Source organism: Schistocerca cancellata, chromosome 5 (genome assembly GCF_023864275.1).
Source record: "Schistocerca cancellata isolate TAMUIC-IGC-003103 chromosome 5, iqSchCanc2.1, whole genome shotgun sequence".
NCBI classification, from domain to species: domain Eukaryota; kingdom Metazoa; phylum Arthropoda; class Insecta; order Orthoptera; family Acrididae; genus Schistocerca; species Schistocerca cancellata.
In genome coordinates this window covers 226827165-226848079 of record NC_064630.1, presented here as the reverse complement: position 1 = coordinate 226848079, position 20915 = coordinate 226827165, and the positions used below count along the sequence as shown (strand labels likewise).

The following is a 20915-nucleotide window of genomic DNA, read 5'->3' as shown; positions in this document are numbered from 1 at the left end:
TATTTACCTCACCACCAGAGGCTAACTCCTACGACTGGCTAAGAACAGAATTGATCCAGTGATACCAACTGTTTATGTGCTGAAAATGATGCCTTGGTGGCCAAGATAGATCTATTGATAAAGCAGATTGGTGAAATGTTATCTCAGCATGACCTAAACAATGACACAGGCCAGAACTCATTCCACCGACACTCTTTTGCAACTAACCCTGAACAGCCAGGTATCTGCTGACGCTGCTGAAAATTCAGCTAGCAAGGGTGCAGATGCACAACCCCCTACACTTACCAAAATGGCAGTAGCAGTCAGAAGTAGGCGCACCCTCCGACTGCCAGTCAGTGTCTCCACATCTGTTTGTTGGTGATCGATGGTCCAGCTAGAAATATCTAATATGGACTGGATCTGATTTGTCCATTAATCCATGGACTATACTGCACAGAAAGCGACCACCCATGGTATTCTTTCTAACTGCTGCCGGCAACTTAGTCGTAACTACAAGCTCACTCTATGCTTGGAACTAAAGCCGAGTGTACGACGATCCTTCGGATGCAGATGTTGCCCCTTCGGATGCAGATGTTGCCAAAACTATCATCAGAGTGGACTTCCTCACCCATTACAATTACTGCCAGGCATGAGGGACCGCACCTAAATGACAACACCATATGCTTATCAGCATCCTGATTTAAGTGTGGCTGCAGCCGTTCATACCGCCAAAGTAATTTGGGTGAAAGATGGTGTGTACTTGGAGCTGTTGCATGGACTTCCAACTCTGACATGATACCCTGGCGCATCTAAGGAGGTGAGGCATGACACTACACAATACAATGAGATGACTGACGGTCCCTCCATGTCTCGCACTCCATGAAATTTGGCTCTAGATCATCTTAAACTTGGAACGGCAGATTTCGACAATTTGATTTGTGAAGGTGTAATGTGGCATTCCAACAGCTGCTGGTTCTCACTACTACATTTGTTCCTGAAGAAGGGTGCTGCATGGCGGCCTTATTTTTAGCATCTTACACGGTGGAAAAGCACACACACACAGATCCCTGTAGCTGAACGACATATCAGGCTTAAAGCGAGCAAATTTGTGACTTTTGGGCTTAGGATCACTGCTCTAACATGGCAACACTTCACTGTCTCAGTGCTACAGGGCCTAACTTACCTGGATAATACGTTAGTTTTTTCGTCATTGTCTGGGCAACATCAACAGCATTTAATAGAAGTGTGCAAGCAGTTGGAACTTCACAGCATCATCCTAAACACTGCTAAATGTGTCTATGGCCAGTCCCAAGTGGATTTCTCAGGACACAGGAGAACAATAGGATGCGTATGACATTTGAAACAGCCAAAAAGAGCACTGCAGACGCCGCACTACTGGTGCACCCTGAGCCTACTGTACCTTTGGCACTAGTAGCTGATGCTAGCCAGACAGCGACTGGTGCAGCATTGCAGCAACTATGTAGTTGCACATGGCAACCACTCATGTTTTTCTCATACAAACTATCGCCCTCACAAAAACTGTGGAGCATATACAACAGATAACTTCTGGCTGTTTATGAGTCTTTGAATATTTCAGGCCTTAGCTAGAGACTTTATTATCTACACCAACAACAAACTTATGCCTTTCACCAGAACAATACAAACAGCTCACCTAGGCAACTCAGACAGCTGATTTTCACTGCAAAGTTGGCACGGACATCAGGCACATCTCCAGCATTGACAATGTGGTAACCCATTGTTTGCATCAGGTCAGAAGCATTATTGGCACGATCAGTTATGCCAACCTCGCTGTTACTCAACAGTAAGATCAAGAACTACATGGAATTTTAGCAACTGGAATACTGATGTCAGATTACCAGCTTATCCAATTCAAGGGAGTTATGTCAAGCTGTATTGTGACACGACCATATCAAAATCATGACCATTCCTACCAATTGCCTTCAGAAAGGACGTCTTAAATATGCTACACAACTTGTGTCACCCTGGTATTTGATCGACAACTTGCCTAGTGGTGAATGTTGCGTGTGGGCGGTAAAACAGACAGACTATCGTGAATGGGCAAGGTGTTGACTTAAACACCAATGCACCAAGATACACTAACAGGTGCAGGCACTGATAGGAAACTTTCCAATCACTACAGCCCATTTCAATCATGTCCACATCAACATTAGTCCATTGCCATCATCTGGCAGCCAACATTACATACTTACAAGGATAAATCGTTACACCCACTGGCCAAAAGCTGCACTTGTACACCATGCAAGAGCTTAAACTCTGGCTTTCACTTTTATGTCGCATTGGGTGCCATGTTTTGGCTGTTGTTAGGCATGACTATTTGAATCCAACGTGTTTGGCCAACACCCGAAGTTTTGCAGCAGAACTCATCACAAAACAACGAGCTAACATTTGGCCAGCAAACAGATGATTGAAAGATGGCACCACTCACTTAAGGCAGCTGAGTGGGCTTCCCCTTCCCACAGTACTACTTAACACTCTAGCAACCATGAGATGCTCAACCAGAATTACCACACCACCTGCAAGAAAATGTAGTTCGAATCAGTCCACAATAGCTTCACAGACATGGTGTAGCTACCAACTTCATGCATCAAGACTTGAAAATTCGCTCACATGTCATGTTACACACGGAGGGCATCAAATGGTTATTGCAGCCACATTACACAGGACCCTTCCATGTAGTCACAGTTGACATTTCAATTAATGGCAAGACGACCGCTGTGTCTATAGATGGGGTTAAACTGGCTTACGTCTTCCAAGAAGCAACAATGCCAGAGCTACCAAGACTATGGCCCTACTTAACAACTGCCTCACCACACCAACTCCACAGCTACCAGTACCGATTACATCACAGGACCTGCCAACAAGTACTACAAGATCCAGTTGACATGCCCACTTCCCAACCCGCTGCTATTGGAATAACGCTCTGTTTCCACCATGTTGGTCGATATGGCGACATTGTGCAATTGTGTAATGCTGTCATGTGTGCCCTGTGCAGCTGCTTACGAACACTGGGCTGTCAAACACATACACGCCATACATCAGGGGCACTGTGTTTTGTGTACAGTTTTATTACTCTTAGAGTACGTATCCTTTTTATAATTTGTATCTTCCATGCATGTAATTAGGTTGTGCATAGCTACGAGGTAACTCATATTTTTGTTCCATGCATATTATATGATACTGAATTGCAAGCTCGGATTGATTGAACAAGCCATGGCATTTTTCATCTTCTCCCGTGGCTGTAAACAATAAAGATACCATTAATTGTTCAAGGGGGTTTTTGTGTACTCTGGTTCCATCGTATCAAGCACATGTGGTTTTTAATAGCCAAAAGGCAGTCTGCACAGCTAGTTCCAATATTGACTGTTCATGTCAAATATTTCCAATTTTCCTTTCTTACTGTGCCACTGAGTATCTACAAAACTACGAGGCATCTCGAAGAACTGTTGAATTATCTGCGGTCATTATGTAAATATCTGACAATTTTCTGAACCTAACCCTACAATCGAAAAATATAGCTACTTCGAGCTTCATCAGTGTGGAAGTGACAGACATTTACTTGTTAACAATAACTTCTTTATCATTTCACTATGTTTTTGCACAAAACAGAAGCATTGCACTGTAATGTTGCTAAATTGTAAACTTATGATTACATTTTAACACGACTTTGACCTATGAATTTTCACCAGTCAAAGTTGATCCTACTTCACAACGACATAGTCTAGGATTAACAATATTAACAATTATAGAATGCAGATTTCCGAGTTAAACTTGATCTGAGATCACTTTTTGTGTTAATCTAAGATCAAGTGTTTTATACAATTGGCGCTAAAAGTTCTTCTTCATGAATTTTTAATTTGAGCTGTTAAATATCTGACAATGACCAAAGCAGAGAAGACATAAAACACATTGCCAATAACAGGAAAAGCATTTTTTTAATAAGAGAAATCTGCAACAATCAAATGTACATTTAAATGTTAGCTACCGTTTTCTGAAGGTATTGGTCTGGAGAGTAGAATTGTAGACAAGTGAAATAAGGATGATAAGCAGCTCAGACAAAATGAGACTATTAGCTTTTGGAATATAGTGCTACAGAAGAATGCTGAAGCTTAAATGGGTTGATCAGATAATAAATTAGGAATTACTGAATTGAACTGGCAATCAAAGAGATTTATGGTGCAACTTGACCAAAATAAGGGATCAGTTGATAGAACACATCCACAGTTAGCAAAGGATCATCGGGGTGTGTGGGTTCTGTCATTACAGTCTCTTAGCTAATTCCATTAGACACTCACCTTCCTGTTCACAAGCTATTGTGCTCCATACAGTGAAAGAAGAGCCCTGAAAGTTGGCAGCACTGTTGTCAGCTTTCAACTGCTAAGTACAGAAGAATGCTGGTGATACGTCACTGAGCTGCAGTAACGCTGAGATGCAGGCTACACAAAATCACATTATGTGCTTGGTACTGGCAGGCATGTGAAGAATTCACACCACGTCCCCCTTAACTGTCAGGGCTCTTCTTTTGGTGTATGGACAAAACAGTTACCGTACTCTTTGCATAATATTTGACTACATACCAAATTGAGTACGAGGAGACAATTATTTTAGTGGCATTGATGGTGGCGACAGTGGGGTGGGGGGCTTAATGGCATAAGCATAGCTCTGTGTTGTTTTGTGAAATATTAAGGAAATTGATACATGTGTTGCTTATTAATTTGGAGGGGGGAGGGGGGGGGGGTAGCTTATGGCTATGGATATCTCTCGAACCAGTATGAGTCAACTGACATTAAGTGTGGAAGCCAAAACTCCAGGAGTCACTAGGCTGAGTGACATCGATCAGTTTTCATGACTTTTCATCACTCCATAAGATCGATATAAATAAGTAACTGGGTAATCAGATAGTTTTCTATAAAGTCAATGGTAGGCTCATACAACAACATACGTAATTCCCTCGAAGGATCCACTATGGCAGTCCCAATCTCTTGCCTCCATCTGTGTTTGGCTCTCACTTTCCGGTATATGAACCAAGCTTGGCCAACCTTAACCTGCCAGCAACCATGCCTCTGAGCTGATTTAATACTCAGTTGCATCTCAAAATAACTTGTCACCTTTCCCACCAGTATTGTCCTCTAAGTGTTACCAGTCTTACCCAAAGCACTCATACCTGGCCATATTCCCAAACACCTCTTGTGGCCTCCTTATGATGATGTTTGTTGCCAAACGACACTGAACAGATTCGTCGGTCATCTTATGTTGATCACATGTCACTCACCCACAACCATTTCTTAAAGCCTACCAGGAATTTCAAACATAAACTTTTGCCTTCCTATTCTTTCTCATTTTGCGTAAAACAAAGAATATATGTTTACTGAATCAAGTTGTGTATATCTGATTTAAAGTGACCTCCCCATGAACGATTTCCAGAAAATATGATGTTTAAAAACCCAATGCTTGTATGCATGAAAACAAAAAGCACCTCTGTCAGCTGTCTGACAAAGAGACACAAAATTTGTTTCTTGAAGAGATGAAATCTCTCTATGAAAACCAACACATGTATTTATAAATCACTTATACAAACAGTCAAATTTTACAAGATATAACCTATATAAAGATCCTGAGATTGTAGCAAAAATAAAAGCTGAAAGGATGAGTAACCCCATCATAGAATGAGATCACGTGCAGACAGATTAAATTTTTGAAAATAATTGTTTTCTTTTAATGCTTTCTCAGAACAGTTTGTCAAATTTTTATTGAAAGTGGCGCACAGACCTTACACAGCCTGTAGCTGTTTCTTAACAGTAATAAATATTACTAGTATTAAATATTCTTACCTGTGCCTGAGCACTAATAATCTCAACCAAGACTAGCTTGTGTTCACTATCTTGTTGCTTATCGATTTCACCTACTGCAAAAGCTGCAGCATTCTTGACGGCTTCGTCATTTACATCCGCATCTTCGAGACCTCCTGGAGGAGGAACCTGAGAGAAAAAAGAATGAATGATGATGCTAAATTCTGAGTTCCGTGGGGGATATCGAAAGAAGTAAGAATCTTTAATCGAATACATCATATTCCATATTTACCAGACTTCCCCAATTTGTTACTCGAAAAATGGTCGTGTTACATTCACAGAGTAACAAGTTGAGGCTGCCAACAGGCACAGGAGTGGTTCTAGTCTGACGCCATGCCCCTCCCCCCCTCCCTGCGGGCCCAAGCTGGCGGCAGCCCTGTGCTCCACTATGTTTATTGCAGTATGCATGTAGTACATTAATTTGTTATTTCCTGGCCGTTTTGATGCCAGCATGCAGGAAATCAGGTACAGTACTTTTTTTTTCAACTTAATCTCCATCCAAAGAAACAGTACACTGTACTTCACAGAGTGGTTCATGTGGTTGCTGGCAGACTCATGGTGCCAGGTGTGAACCTCTGCTGTGTCCACTGACGGTCTCTCAGTAGTCAATGTCTTAAAAGTTAACCCTTTACTGCGTTGCTTTCCAGATGTGCAAAGCAAAGTTTCAACTCGCCTTTCATCATAGTCCTTGAAATTTAACACTCAAAACTGCCTTGCAAAGGGGCAATGTTGTTTTATAAAAGTAATGGAAAAGAATTTGCCACTAGAATGTGCCACTAAGCTCCTGATGTGACAATGAATGTTGTGTGTAGCGTTCTCAGTCTGATACACATTGTTCTCTTTTGATGGTGACTGCTGGTGTTGTAAGAAAGAACATGTGACCTTAAAAATATATAGTGCTTCTGTAACCTGTGGCGAGTATGCTGTTCAGTTTAGCTTGTATTTCTGTTAATAAACACACTGTAAGTACTATTTGAATAAATTTTGTTAACATATGTGTAATAGTTTGTAAATATGCTCCCATTCACACTTGAACGATATCAAAATGGTGTTTCCTTTATTCTGCTTTCTTCTAGTTTCTCGTGCTTATTGAGTGCTGTAGTGGGGTCATTGTCGTATTTTGAAAATGGACGACTTACAGTAATGATTTATGAAGAATTCATCTCAGAAGTCGTCTGACAGTGAAGCTGGGTTAGATTTTGACGATTCGGATGAAGATTCTGGTGTAACTGTAAATGACCTGGATTCTTCATATAGTGATGGCTTGCTGAGACCAGTAGGTCTACACATAATTATTCAAACAACTTTTTGGAGGATGACAGTTATGCGTTTATTGCTGATATACCGCCACTACAAGCTTCTGAAAACCACCCAAAGATGCAGTAAAATCAAATAATTGGGAAAAAAGTGCTTTATTTGTAAATGACATTTTTAGATACAAAGGAAACACTGCACTGCCCCAACCAAAAGATACAGAAAAAACAAATCATTGGGAAAGAACAAAGTGCTCCATTCGTAAACGACCTCTTTAGGTATAAGGGAAATTTCGCTCTGCCCGAATCAATGCTGGAGATGTCTGTGCCATATCAGTCTTTATAAATATTTTTACTGGCGAATTAATGGCAGGAGTTGTAGATGAAACTAACCTTTACAGCATACAGAAAAAAGCGAACAAAACGTTTAATTGCAATGTTTATAACACTCATAGATTTATTGGCACATGTGTTATTAGCTTTTTGGCTCCTCCTATCACTGTTTGTGATCTCTGGAATGATTTTACTGATGTTGAGCTAGTACAACAACGTTCAGAGATACCTGAAAGTCTGATGATCACGTTGCATTTGACAGTATGAAACGATCAAACCCTGAGAGTCGAGTTCATGACAACTTGTACAAAATTAGACCTATATTTGATCATGTGAGTAAAACATGTCTTTCAGTTGCAATGAGTGAGCGTTTTCCAATTGACGAACAAGTATGTTCAACCAAAGCAAGGCATCACATAAACGTGTACTATATATGAAAGACAAACCACGTAGTGGGAGTATAAACTTCTTGTTTTATGTGGAGAAAAGGGGTTTGCACACAACACTGAAGCCTACAATGGGCAAGAAAATAATTCCAAATTCAAATTAGAGAATGAACCAGATATTGGAGTATCTGGAAACGTTGTTATTCGCCTTGAAATGTGTAAATAATGACAAAAATTACTTTATTGGATTCTACAGTGTTTGAAGACATGTCCCATCATTATATTTTCGATAATACCGTTAGTTATATCGTAACTGTTGTTCATCTGGAGTTTAAAACTACTTTTTTATACCAGACAAATGCTTATTAATCACGTGAATTTCACACAGTTTTGTATAAAAGCAAAGTGTAAAAAAATTTTTGCTGGAATTAAGAATGCAGTATTTTTAAAATCATTTTTCCTGACATCCTTGAAGAATTTCAAATACAAAAAAGAAAATTATTTGGTGTTCTAAAAAATGCGGATTGAGGTTTAAACTACTGCTCTTCAGGTCCACATTTCTATGTTTTGTAATAGCTTTTAATATGGGGGCTGTCGTAGGCAGCGTCCACACTGAACGCGGCGCGCTGTGCAGCATCGCGCCGACCGCAAACGCGTGGAGCAGAGCAGCGCACGACGGAGCAAAGCATTCGTTGTGGTACGCAGCCGTGTTCCAGTACGCGCGCGTGATTAAAGTTCGAAACGAGAAACGCTGGCCGAGCAGAGCCGCGAACGAACTAACCATTTCCTTTGATATACCGACACTCTGCGGAACTTAAGTCGGATTCACATAAGCAACAAAAGTGTCGCCACAGCTAGTGGCATACTGCAGTTGCATGTGTGAACTCCCGATTTTCAGTGGCGCAACTTAAGAGACGCAAGTTTTGTCACGCCACAGAAAGTTCAGGTTGCGCCACTTTCCTACCACCACTGCTCCCTGGCGGCAGTATTGCGAAACACTAGATCTCTGTTGCAGTTATCATGCAGTAGCTATACTCATCTGATTTCAGTGTGTTTTTATTTTATTTCTGAAATAAGTGAAAACAATGGTCGGCAGATACAATTTCACAGCTTCTAGAACTACGGTACATGAACAGCAACCTATATTTGATTCTCTGCAGCAGTGTGTGTGTGTGTGTGTGTGTGTGTGTGTGTGTGTAAACCAATGACATATCCCATGAAGGAATAAATAAATAAACTTAATATATGTAACCACAAAAGCGAGTCGAATAACCTTCGTAATTTGTGAGACTAAGCACTGTATAAATTGTGGATGATATGCAGGAAATAGCTCCAATGTGTGACGTCGCAGCTGTTAAACTAAAAATTAATTATTCGAAATGCCTGTATCAATGAATACAATAAGATTCTAAAATTTTGGAAGAGTGGCGTGTCTGCAGATGATATTTACATTCCAACTGTTGGGTATTTTCCCATTGCAGTCAGTATTTTCGTCTCTAAATGTTACTTCTTTTATAAATGTGTTTGTTTCCACTTGATTTATTCCTGTGCGTCTTCCTTGTATTTAAGTCTTGTAACAGCTCTAAGGCTGTAACCTACAGTATAACTTCCATACCCGCCCATATGATTTCAGATGACGCCATATTGAAAGCTGTGCTACTACATAGAATTTGTGGCATTCTACCGTGAACGGCAACTCACGATGCCAGTACAGCAAGCCGCAAGCCGTGGTGCCACATTAGACGAATGTGTGGACCCGGCAATACTCGTTGCGTAGAGTGCCGCACACCTGACACAACGCGTTGCGCCTAACCTCTTTTGTCGGTTTTGTGCAGCGCAGCACAGCTAGTGTGGACGCCTCTTTTAATGCAAAATGAACGCCTTGCTCGAATTGTGCAACATTCTTATCAATTCGCCGATTCTATACAGGTCAGCACTGCCCATGTAGCAGTACGGATTGAGTTGCTGCAGGAACATTCGTATCTACGAGGGTAAGTCAATTACTATCCGCAAAGTACTTATAAAATTTTATTGTAATCAAATAGAAAACTTACAAAAACATCAATTTTCGACAGTCTTGGTCTATCGTTGTACAAGCTTCCTGATGCCCTTATAAAAGAAGGTTCTCAGTTGAGCTGCGAGCCAGGAATGCACGGCTTCTTTCACTGCTCCGTCTGAGGCAAATCGACGGCCCCTTAATGCCTGTTTGAGTGGACCAAACAAATGATAGAAGTGGCAAGATCGGGGCTATATGGAGGATGGTCCAGTACTTCAAATTTGAGTCTCTGGAGCGTTTCAGCAGTGTGGAGAGCAGTATGCTATCGGGCATTGTCGTGCAACAACACAACACCTTTTGACAGCATTTCTCGGCGTTTGCTTCGAATTGCAGGCTTTAGCCTGGCAGTAAGCATCTTACTGTAACGTACACTGTTTATTGCTGTGCCCCTTTCACCATAATGTTCCAGTAAGCATCAGTCTTCCTGCAGACGGTTGGGTCTTGAACTTTTTCTTGCATGGCGAATTTGGATGTTTCCATTCCATACTCTGCCGTTTAATCTCCGGCTCGTAATGATGGATCCATATTTCGTTACCAGTAATGATACTGTCTAAGAAGTTGTCCCCTTCCTTACCATAGCGATCCAAATGTTTTTTGTAGATGTCCAAGCACGTTTGTTTATGCAACTGTGTGAGTAGTTTTGAGACCCATCTTGCACAAACTTTATGAAACCCAAGTCTGTTGTGGATGATTTCGTAGGCAGAACCGTGACTAATTTGCAGACGATGTGCCACTTCATCAATAGTTAATCGTCTGTTAAGAGAATCATTTCACGTGAACGCTCAATGGTTTCTTCATTTGTAGCGGTAAACGGTCGTTCGGCTCCATAATTTTGCGTAACACTTGTGCGACCATTTCGGAATTTTTCAATCCATTCGTAGACACTCCATTGTGGCAAAACACTGTTTCCGTACTGTACCGAAAGTCTTCGATGAATTTCGGCCCCTGATACGCCTTCCGACCGCGAAAAACGGATCAGTGAACGTTGCTCTTCTTTGGTGCAAATAGACAGCAGAGCAGCCATGATTAACAGCACAGTAGCGATAACGAAACTAACCTAGCAGCTTGAAAATTGCAAAGATATAACAACAAATAAACAAAGCATGCCTCATCAACGTAAAACGACAGTACTACCAAAATAAACAAAAATATAACTAAATTGCGGATAATAATTAACTCATCCTCCTATAATAGCACGATTACTATTCTCTGTGCAGTGACATTGTTTAATTAAACTTGTGATTATTGCCGGTATTCTAACAGTTAACAATGTTATCTAAGAAGAGTAAATGCGAAGAAGAAATCAGACTGTTTAATAAAGAGTGGAAGGAGAAATTTCTTTTTGTATAGAAGAATGGTAAAACAACGAACCTTTTATGTCAAATGACATTGTCACAGTTCAAGATCAGTAATCTCAAGAGCCATCGTGAAAGTATCCACAGCGGTTCCAGGAAGGAGTTTCCTCTCAGTTCTCAGTTAAGAAAAGCTTAATTATCATTAAAGGAAATATTTCAGTGGCAGAGCAAGGTCATGACCATGGTTACCAGGGAAGCAGATTTAACAAGCGAAGCCGGCTTCGTCTTGGCTTTAAATATGGCAAAATCAAAGAAACCTTACACAGATCTGTAGTTTCCAGAAATCAATTCTGCACGAATTGTTTCTAATTTAGACCCCAAAAGTAAGAAACTATAAAAACTGGTTGACCAAATACCCGCTTCTAGACATACAATATAGAGACAAGTTTCTGCTATTAGTGATGATATTGTAAGTAACTTGCAAAAAAATATAAGTGACTGCCTAGCAATGAGTCTGGCTTTGGACGAGTACAGATATCCAAAATAAACCGCAACATGCAGTATTTGTATCAAATGAAATAGAGGCTGTGGAAGAGCTCTTTAGAGCTTGCTACATCGAAGGATACTGCTTGAGGTTGTGTCATTAAGGGGGCTCTGGATTGTGTTTTAAGTGAAGTGTCTGCTGGGAATATTGTCATTATCGCGACTGATGATGCACCGTCTATGACAGGTAAAAACCAAGGCCTTTCTACATGTTATGCAGGTGCCCCTAAAAATTGTGAGCTAATTGAAGAAATCAACAATGACGAGCTTCCTGATGATGTGTCTCGGTATTGCGTTAGTGAAATGGCTATTGGCAGTTACTGGATCGAGTCACGAGATCCAATCAAGGAATTTGCTAGAAAAGGGAAAATCTTTCCCTTAGTTTGATGAGCCACACTGGCTGCTATGGCCTTTCTTACTGATTTCGTTCAGCATTTGCAAACATTAAACACATCATTATAAAGAAGTGAGAAACTTATTTCTGATTTAGCGCAGTCTGTGTTCAGTTTTCATAACAAATTAAGACTCTTTCGGAAGGATCTTGAGACTTAAATATTCGCTTTTTTCACACGCTTGAAGAAAATTACAGAAGGCCTTCCTTTAGTTCAGGTGCAAATACAAGAATATATAAAAGTAGAACGCTGTCCTTGCTGAAGAAAGAAATGTCAAGTTCAGTGGCGTGAGGGCGCTTAAAGCTTCACCTCCAGTTTCGGAAAATCCTTTTCATGTTGAAGTTGTGGAAGGTGGCTGTCCCGTTTCACCGCCAGTTATTAAGTATTCAGCGTTGGCGCTACTGGAAGTTCAAGAGGACGAATGGTCTCGCACGTAGTGGTCGTTCAATTGCTGAATTTTGGAAGAATGTTTCACAAAAAAAAGACCACTACCAAGAGAGTGTGACAAGAGATTGATCTCTATTTTTGGTTCCACTTATATGTGCGAATCACTGAACTCAACACTCACGTTTATCAAATCTAAACATCGATCTGTTCTATCTGATGAACATTCAAGTGAACTTGTTCACCAATCGTTAGATATATCACAGCAAAAGTAAACACTCGAGAAAGCACTTCACAGATGAAATTTTCAATTTCATGTTGTGTAACGAAACAGTTCAATAAAGTTATTTTTAAAATAGTGTTTCTTCACTGTCGTTAATTATTAGTCCCTAAAATCTGCGACCCACTTCGAAACAGCACCGTAAGTTAGCGGCTCCCAAAGGTAACGTAAGTGGTTACCTTTGTTACAGAGTTTAATGTCCGTCGACAACGAGGTAATTAGAGATAAATCACAATCACGAACTGGGTAGGAAATTCCCTTTCCCATCCCGGAAGCTAAATCTGGGTCTCCAGACGGGGTTCTGAACTGTTGTGCTCCCAGTCGCGAGTCCAGTGTACTAGTCACTACCCTCCCTCTCTCGACAGCGATCAGAAAGCAAATGTCTGTGTGCTGTCAACAAACGGGAATGTATATTGCTTTCCTTGACTTTTTATGACCATCTAACACACCTAAACAGCAGTTCGCCTAAATTCCGTTGTAATTGGAATTTAACTGATTTTAAAATTGGAGAAATACCGGTACTCAACAACAACGTACGTCTCTACACGAGACAAGTTTACCTAGCTAAAAATTGAGACCTCCGTAAAAAGATTTTCGCCTCCTGTATTACTGCACAGAAAAACTAAAACATGAGCTCTAACAACGGCACTAAAGCTGCTGTTGCTCCACAGCACCGTTGATTTTTAAAGTCGGCAACATTTTTAACAAAGTCTGCAACATTTTTTAACTCGAAAGTGGCTTGACCTTCTGCCACAGTGTTGCAAGTCAGCCATTTTTTGGATATCTCTAGCCTTTTTGATGAGGCAACTAGCCGCTGCTTTTTAGACAAGCTACTGCTGGCATTCCTGGTCATTTTTCTAACCATTTGTATTATTCGCCAGCTCTAAATTTTATTTGTATTTTTTTTACCATTCCTTTTCCTCCGTGACAACAGATAGCAAGCATGGGTGGTGTGTGAATACTGGATATCCCTGCACGCCAGTGCCAATGCAATGACCTCATAATATACGCAGTCCTATCTCCTGTACTATCTGACAGCTAACTTTGTGTTCCTGCCTGTAGAAAGCTGAACGCCAGGGATATCAGCTATGGATCTAAGAGCTTCCAATATTGTAGCAGCAGTTTTCTGGAAACACAATAAAGTTACAACTGTGATGGGCAGAGTTTCTTGTTTTTAACGTACGTGAGCAGTGAGTGTTAGACGAATATAGTGTACTTTCTAATTGTGACAGTTAATTATCACATCATGCTGAAACTATAATACAGGGTGTCCCAAAATAATGTATACACTCTTTGAAACAGAATATCTCTTTAATTAAAGGAGACAGAAATACAATTTTTATGGGTAATAATTGAGAAGGCGGTGAAAACATAAAAATGCTTTCTTTTATTTCAGGATTGTCAGCAAACATGGCGTTATCGTTTGAACAACGGAAATGGGTGCTTAAGTGTTACTAGAAAACAGAGGATGTGAGTGAGGTACGCCGCGACGTTGGAGAGTTGATTTTGGAACACCACCACCAACAAGAGTAACAATTACAACAATCAGAGATAAGTTTGAAGTCGAAGGAACGGTGCTCGATATGAAGAAGGGACATAACGGACGAAAGAGAAGTTCAACAGACAATGAGAGTGTTGATGCAGTAATGCAGACATACACACGATCCCCGAAGAAATCTCTGAGACTGGGATCTGCAGAAGCAGCGTTCATAGAATTTTGCGGTCTCAGAATTTTAAGCCTTACATTCCAAGACTTCTCCATGCTCTTAACGAGGATGATCCTTATAGGTGAAGAGAATTTTGTGAGTGGTTCATTAACAGATGTGAAGAAAAGCAATGTTTACAAGATCGAATTCTTGGTCAGATGAAGCGACATTTAAACCTGATGGAACAATTAACCGCCCTAATTGCGTGTACTGGGCCAGGAAGAATCAATACGTAACCGAGCAAAGGCATGTTAATCTACCAGGAGTAAAAGTTTGGTGTGGTCTCTCTCCTACAGGGTTAATCGGGCCGTACTTCCTTGACAACACTGTCACGGGCGACCCGTACTTGGAAATGTTGGAAATGATAACTCCTGGTCTTAGCCTTGTGTTTGGAAATGATGATTATTACTTTCAACAGGAAGGGCCGCCACCTCACTTTCACCTGGATGTGAGGGCATTTCTCAACCTATGTTTCCTGCCAGACGGATAGGACGAAGAGAGAGTGTGGAGTATCCCGCTCGATCTCCAGATTTAACTCCTCTAGACTTCTTTCTGTGGTGTACTGGTCGTAGAAAGCAAATTGAGCAAGCCTTTGATGCTATTTCGTTGGAAACAATAAAGTTGGCATGTCGCTCAGTCGTAAGTCGTTGTCGAGGGTGTATTGCGATGGACAGACAGCAGTTTGAACATTTACCACCTTAAGTCGAACCATGAGGCACCCAACACAACTAAAATTGTAAATTTTTTTTGTTTATTTTTTTACAAAATAATCAATCACTCACTCCACGGACAAAATGTCGTTTTTTCCAAAACCACTAAAATTCTATTTTTAATCCCCTTCATTAAAGAGATGTTTAGTTTCAAAGAGTGTATACATTATTTTGGGACACCCTGTATATAAAACAAAAAAAGGAGTGGGAGAATATGTTGGACTTCACGATTTAAAACATCATTTAAGTTCTAAAAAACTCATTTCTGCCTCTGTTTGTAATGTGCCCTCTTCCTTCCAGAATGGATAAGCATTTTAAATTTATTCTTGAGAGTAAAATTTTGTCGAGAGAAAGGATATATCACATCGCCATAAAGAAAAGAAACATGCAATCAGAAAAATGTGTAATACAGTATAGGCATGCTTTAAACTTCTCTTATGGCGTGAAATGATTTTAGTTTCAGACCCAGCAGTTGTCGGTGAAAATCAGCGAGCTTAGTGACATATTGTCCTGTTGTTAACCATTCATCCAAAAAGTTAGTTTTGCATCGTAAAAATTATCACAGTCGAACTTCCTTAGTTACAAAGACTGAAATGACAACACGGTAGCCTGCTTGTGGCGTGCGATTGTTGTCTCACCGAACTAATTACTTCCAATTAACTTTCAGGCCAAGATTTCAACAAAATATTGTCCATTTGTACAGGAACGAAGGGCTTCGTATTATGCTCCCAAAATAATGGGAAAATGGTTTAAATTCCATTATTCTTTAACGTGAAGTACAAGCTACAGGTATGATACATCCTTCTAGTACCTAGGATCCAAGAACAAAAAGAGCTAAGGAGCATCATTTAAATTTGTTAAACGAAAAAAGATGGAAAATGTCTTTCATATGTGATCAATATACAAAGATAAAGGATATTGCGGAGACATGGCTTAGCCACAGCCTGGGAGATGTTTCCAGAATGAGATTTTCACTCCGCAGCGGAGTGTGCGCTGATATGAAACTTCCTAAAAGATTAAAACTGTATGCCGGACCGAGACTCGAACTTGGGACCTTTGCCTTTCGCGGCAAAGTGCTCTACCAACTGAGCTGCCCACGCATGATTCACGCCCCTTCCTCAGCTCAGTTGGTAGAGCATTTGCCTGGGAAAGGCAAAGGGCCCTAGTTCGAGTCTCGGTCCGGCACACAGTTTTAATCTGCCAGAAAGTTTCATATCAGCGCACATTCAGCTGCAGAGTGAAAATCTCATTCTACAAAGATAAAGCTGATTTCCTGAGACGTAATCTTATCTCTGATCTTCCCTCAGTATCTAAAAGTCCTTTTGCCAGAGTGCCCACTTGAAATAAAATGCATGTTGTATTAGTGGCAAATGTCAAACCAAGAAACTTTTAAAAGAGATGATAAAATCACGGGTAGCAAAAAGGCTGACGCTAGATTAGAACTATACTTCACGCACAAACCAAATTGGCACTTGGCGCGGTGGCTGACATGAGCGACTGTAAATGGGAAATGCCTCTGCGGTCGGTCCCACCAGCCAACGCGCCAAATGTCGACTTGGTTTGCGCCTGTAGTACACTGCAACACATTCCGCAGTAATGAGCACTGAGCATCTGTCGTAATTATACAGTACGGTAACACAGTTTTTCTGAGTGACAGTAAAACATTCGATCTTGGTCTACCTGGGACAAAATGTATGGGAATAATTGTGAATAAACTCGCCCCACACTTCGCTGATATATTAGTGGGAGATACAGGCGAACAGAAATTCAATCTTACTAAAGATGAATCGACTAACACTTCAGTTGCGGTGTGACTGTGTAGCACACAACTGAACTAAATAACGCCACATTTTTGGGTACTGCTGAGCTAGAACAATTTGATGCTGCGTCTATACTCTTAGGAATATAACAGCTTTTGCTGAATTTGAAACTTGGTCCTAAACAAATCCCGGGGCTCGCAACAGACAACGAAATCGTGGTATACGGTCTCAAGAATGTGTTATATGTCCAGATGAAAATTAATTTGCAAACGTTTCTATTGTTTTTATGTGATGCATCTGTCATTCAATACAGCATGCACATTCTCATGCTACCGAGCAAACACTGCCCACAAACAATGAAATTCTTATTCGTGCATCACATAAATAGTTCTCACGTTTCTTCTCAGTGCCGATTAAGAATATAGTCATATATACAACACAATTAATTGTGAATAAGGTGAACGCCTATCCATGAAACATTTCAGAAAATTATAATACTCGAGGAGTTCCACTGAACCCACTGTTAGTAAAGTTTTAGAACAGTATGCAGATGATGTTTGCTTTGTGGGGCTCTCAACTGTGCGGTCATCAGCGCGCTTAGAAAGTCCCAATTTTTACACAGTCCAATTTTTACACAGTCCAATCTAGCCATTGTCACGAATGATGATGATGATGAAATGATCAGGACAACAGAAATACCCAGTCCCCAGGCAGAGAAAATATCCAACCCGGCCGGGAATCGAACCCGGGACACCGTGATCCAGAGGCAGCAACGCAAGTCACTAGAGCACCAGTTGTGGACACTATGCAGAAGTAAAACTAAATTTTGAATTAGTCCGACGTAAGGCACATTGCTTTGCTGCAGAAAAATGGCTCTAAGCACTATGGGTTAACTTCTGAGGTTACCAGTCCCCCAGAACTTAAAACTACGTAAACCTAACTAACCTAATGACATCACACACATCCATACCCGAGGCAGGATTCGAACCTGCGACCGTAGCAGTCGCGCGGTTCCAGACTGTAGCGTCTAGAACTGCTCGCCCACTTCGGCCGACCTTACTGCAGAACTTTTGTACAATATGTGCAATGATACAGCCAATAAGGTGTACTATGCTACATTAACAATATTGCGAATGAACTACGAAATCCAATAAACTCTTCGAATTCGAGTCCTACCAAGTTCTTAGATAGCTGGTCAACTTAGTTTGGTCCATAAGCGGCAGAATATTAAATTCATAAGACGCAGAATATTAAATCCCACTACTAAAACTGATCCATTAAGAGTAGCATTGAGAATTACACTGAACCATCCCCATATTTCGGCTACACACGCGAAAATGAACTAAAACTCTTCAATGTGTCTGCGTATGCAAAGAAAAATTTACGAGACACACGAGTGAATTTCACAAAAAAAGCTGTGTCAGCATTTTTAAAATCAACTTTTAGGTAATTCTGAAGCACTTCACCAAATATCGTTGCTAAACGTCAAAGAAACAGTGAAACACGCTGTTACTACTTGGTGTTAGCTAAGGGTTTTGGGCAAAACACTAACAAAATTGAAAACCATTACTTACATAAAATTGTTAAATCAGACATCCACTTCTGAATTCCGGCAACAAGTTAGTCAGTGGAGTAATACAGGAGGCGAAAATCTTTTTACGGAGGTCTCATTCACACTTCCAGTGTTAACACCACCACACTCCAAAACGGAAGTTGACTTAATTTTTAGCTAGGCAAATTTGGTGAAAAAAAATCAGAAACAGACTTAATACGGATACACTCTCTGCTATTCTGAGTGTAAGGTATGAACTGAGACGCCGCCATAGGTGTTTCTCGTGCAAGTCCCAGAAGAAATACTGAAGCTTATTGGTACATGTGCTGCATACACATGGGAGACAAGGGAAATCTGCAGCACAAGCAAAGGAAATGAGGCAGAGGACGATGATGAGGATTGTTTTCATTTTTGGTAGGAGAGTGTTTTTTCTTCGTTTTTGATTTTTTATGTATTAAACATAAAAATTAACACTTAACGTGTTCTGCCGATTCAGCTGTAAGGAGACGGAGAGGACAACGTATTGTTGTCTTTAGTATGCTTATATTATCGGCACTATAAGAGGTACAAATTATCGCAATCGATAATTGATGCAAATCACAACGGGTGATTCTATTGAAAAATGTCGCTCTACGATTTCACGGTTCACAACAGGTTCACGTAGACAATACGACGTTAATACTGAGTAAACGGCGATTCCTGAAGCAGAGGCCACAATTTCAGTTTGTTGAACCACCTGTAATCGTTGTATATGATATTAATGCTGGCACAAGTTGAATAATGTAAATAATGTTATCTGTTTAAGATCCCAATGCATGCTAGAATACAGTAAAATGAAGGAGGCTGATAACAATAAAACTACACGAATTTAGAAACAATAGGGGTCGAAGTATACGGTCTTGTTCGATATACTTCATGGATTCTTAACTGAATAATTTCGTTTTGTAAAGACATTTTCGAACAGCATTTAAAGAGTCATTACTAAGACTGCTTGTGCATGTGAGGGGCATGTATGGCCGGGCATTCACAATTATTTTGTGTTTTGCTAGGTCTAGAAACAACGTGTGAACTCCGTTTTTCGTTTTGACTTTACCCCAGATCACCTTACGTTACCAAACAATTACTAAAGCATATACAAAACTCGTTGAGCAACAACCTTTAATCTACCTCTTTTAATTTCTTTTTTATCCAAATTAAACGTTGTTTCCTAAATACTTACCAATAATATACATACAAAATAGAATACCGATTTCAGTAATTTTTGGACTTACCTCGGTCGGTTCCGACACAGGGTGTGCATTTAATGAAATGCATAAAGAGAGTAATGCCAAGAAATAAACAAGTTTCATGGTCGACCGATTTACTGATGCAGCTGCACTCCTTCACAACCTGCTTCCGCCTCACTCGTGACAAGTAACGACACAAACAAGGCGTTGCTCCTTTTAAAATGTGCGAGGAAGGGGAGGGGTGGGGGGACGGTTTGACAATCGTGGGCGGCTATTGGCTGTACTGTACCCCCACTTCCCAACACCTCATACCTAGATGGCGCTGAGTGTATATGGCGTGCTTGGTAATTGTGTGTATAAAAGGCAGTGTGAGATAACATCGAAGACCCTTCCTTCCAACTATAACCTGGCCTTGTTCCCCCCCTCCTCCCCAGGGCCCCCCTTTTCCCTCTTCCCTCCTTCTCCCAGAGCGGATTTTCCTCCTTCCCCCCCCCCCCTCCCCTGAGACCCTGCACCCTATACTTGCCTCTTTCCTTCCCACATCCCTCCCTACCTGGCCCTCTTCAGCGCGCCCCCTGCTCATCTCCCCCATCTCTTCCCCTCCCTCCCTCTTTCCAGTCACCCTCATCTCCTTGCGCCTGGCAGATCCTGTTTTGATCATCGTCAGTGTGCCACATCAGTGTTGTGTTTAGTGCTGTTTCTCCTGTGCGTCAAGAGGTGTGATTTTAATTGTGTCCTGCCTTGAGGTTCGCCGTCAGTGTTTGTTATGTGCTACACCATCCGTCGATACCTTTTATGCTCCAGTCATACTGTGCCTTGTGTTCTTTTAATTGTCGCAGTGTGTGGCTTTTTGTGTGTGCTACGTTTAAACAGTTTTCACAGTTTTTTTATCTCCATTTTATGGTCACCCCGTTTTTTTTGTCTATTGCCTTCCATAATGTTCCCCCTTTTTTATATCTATGTTCACCATATTCTCTCCTTTGTTATTTTTAAATGTCTTCTATTGTTTGTTCTATGTCTTTCGGCTAAAGAGCAGCGCATATGTTGCTGCCAGCCCGCCCCGATGGGAAATTGAAATACAATAAAGAAAAAAAATACATCAAAGAAAGCCTGCTGCGCTCGTAACAACTGTGCAGCAGCGGGAAAGAACACAAACAAGGAGACGAAAATAT

At 40.8% G+C, this 20915-nt stretch overlaps 1 protein-coding gene across 1 annotated transcript in view; it reads right to left on the bottom strand.

Annotated features, from left to right (window-relative positions):
* The window catches only part of LOC126188180 (cystatin-C-like), a 49897-nt gene extending 29982 nt beyond the window's left edge, over window positions 1-19915 (bottom strand). Inside the window, exons 1-2 of the mRNA XM_049929702.1 lie at window positions 19789-19915; window positions 5850-5996 (exon numbers count right to left, since the gene is read on the bottom strand). Of these exons, the coding sequence (XP_049785659.1) occupies window positions 5850-5996; window positions 19789-19866 (225 nt within the window). The 5' untranslated portion in view covers window positions 19867-19915. The remainder of the gene's footprint in view (window positions 1-5849; window positions 5997-19788) is intronic.
* Window positions 19916-20915: the final 1000 nt, after the last annotated feature.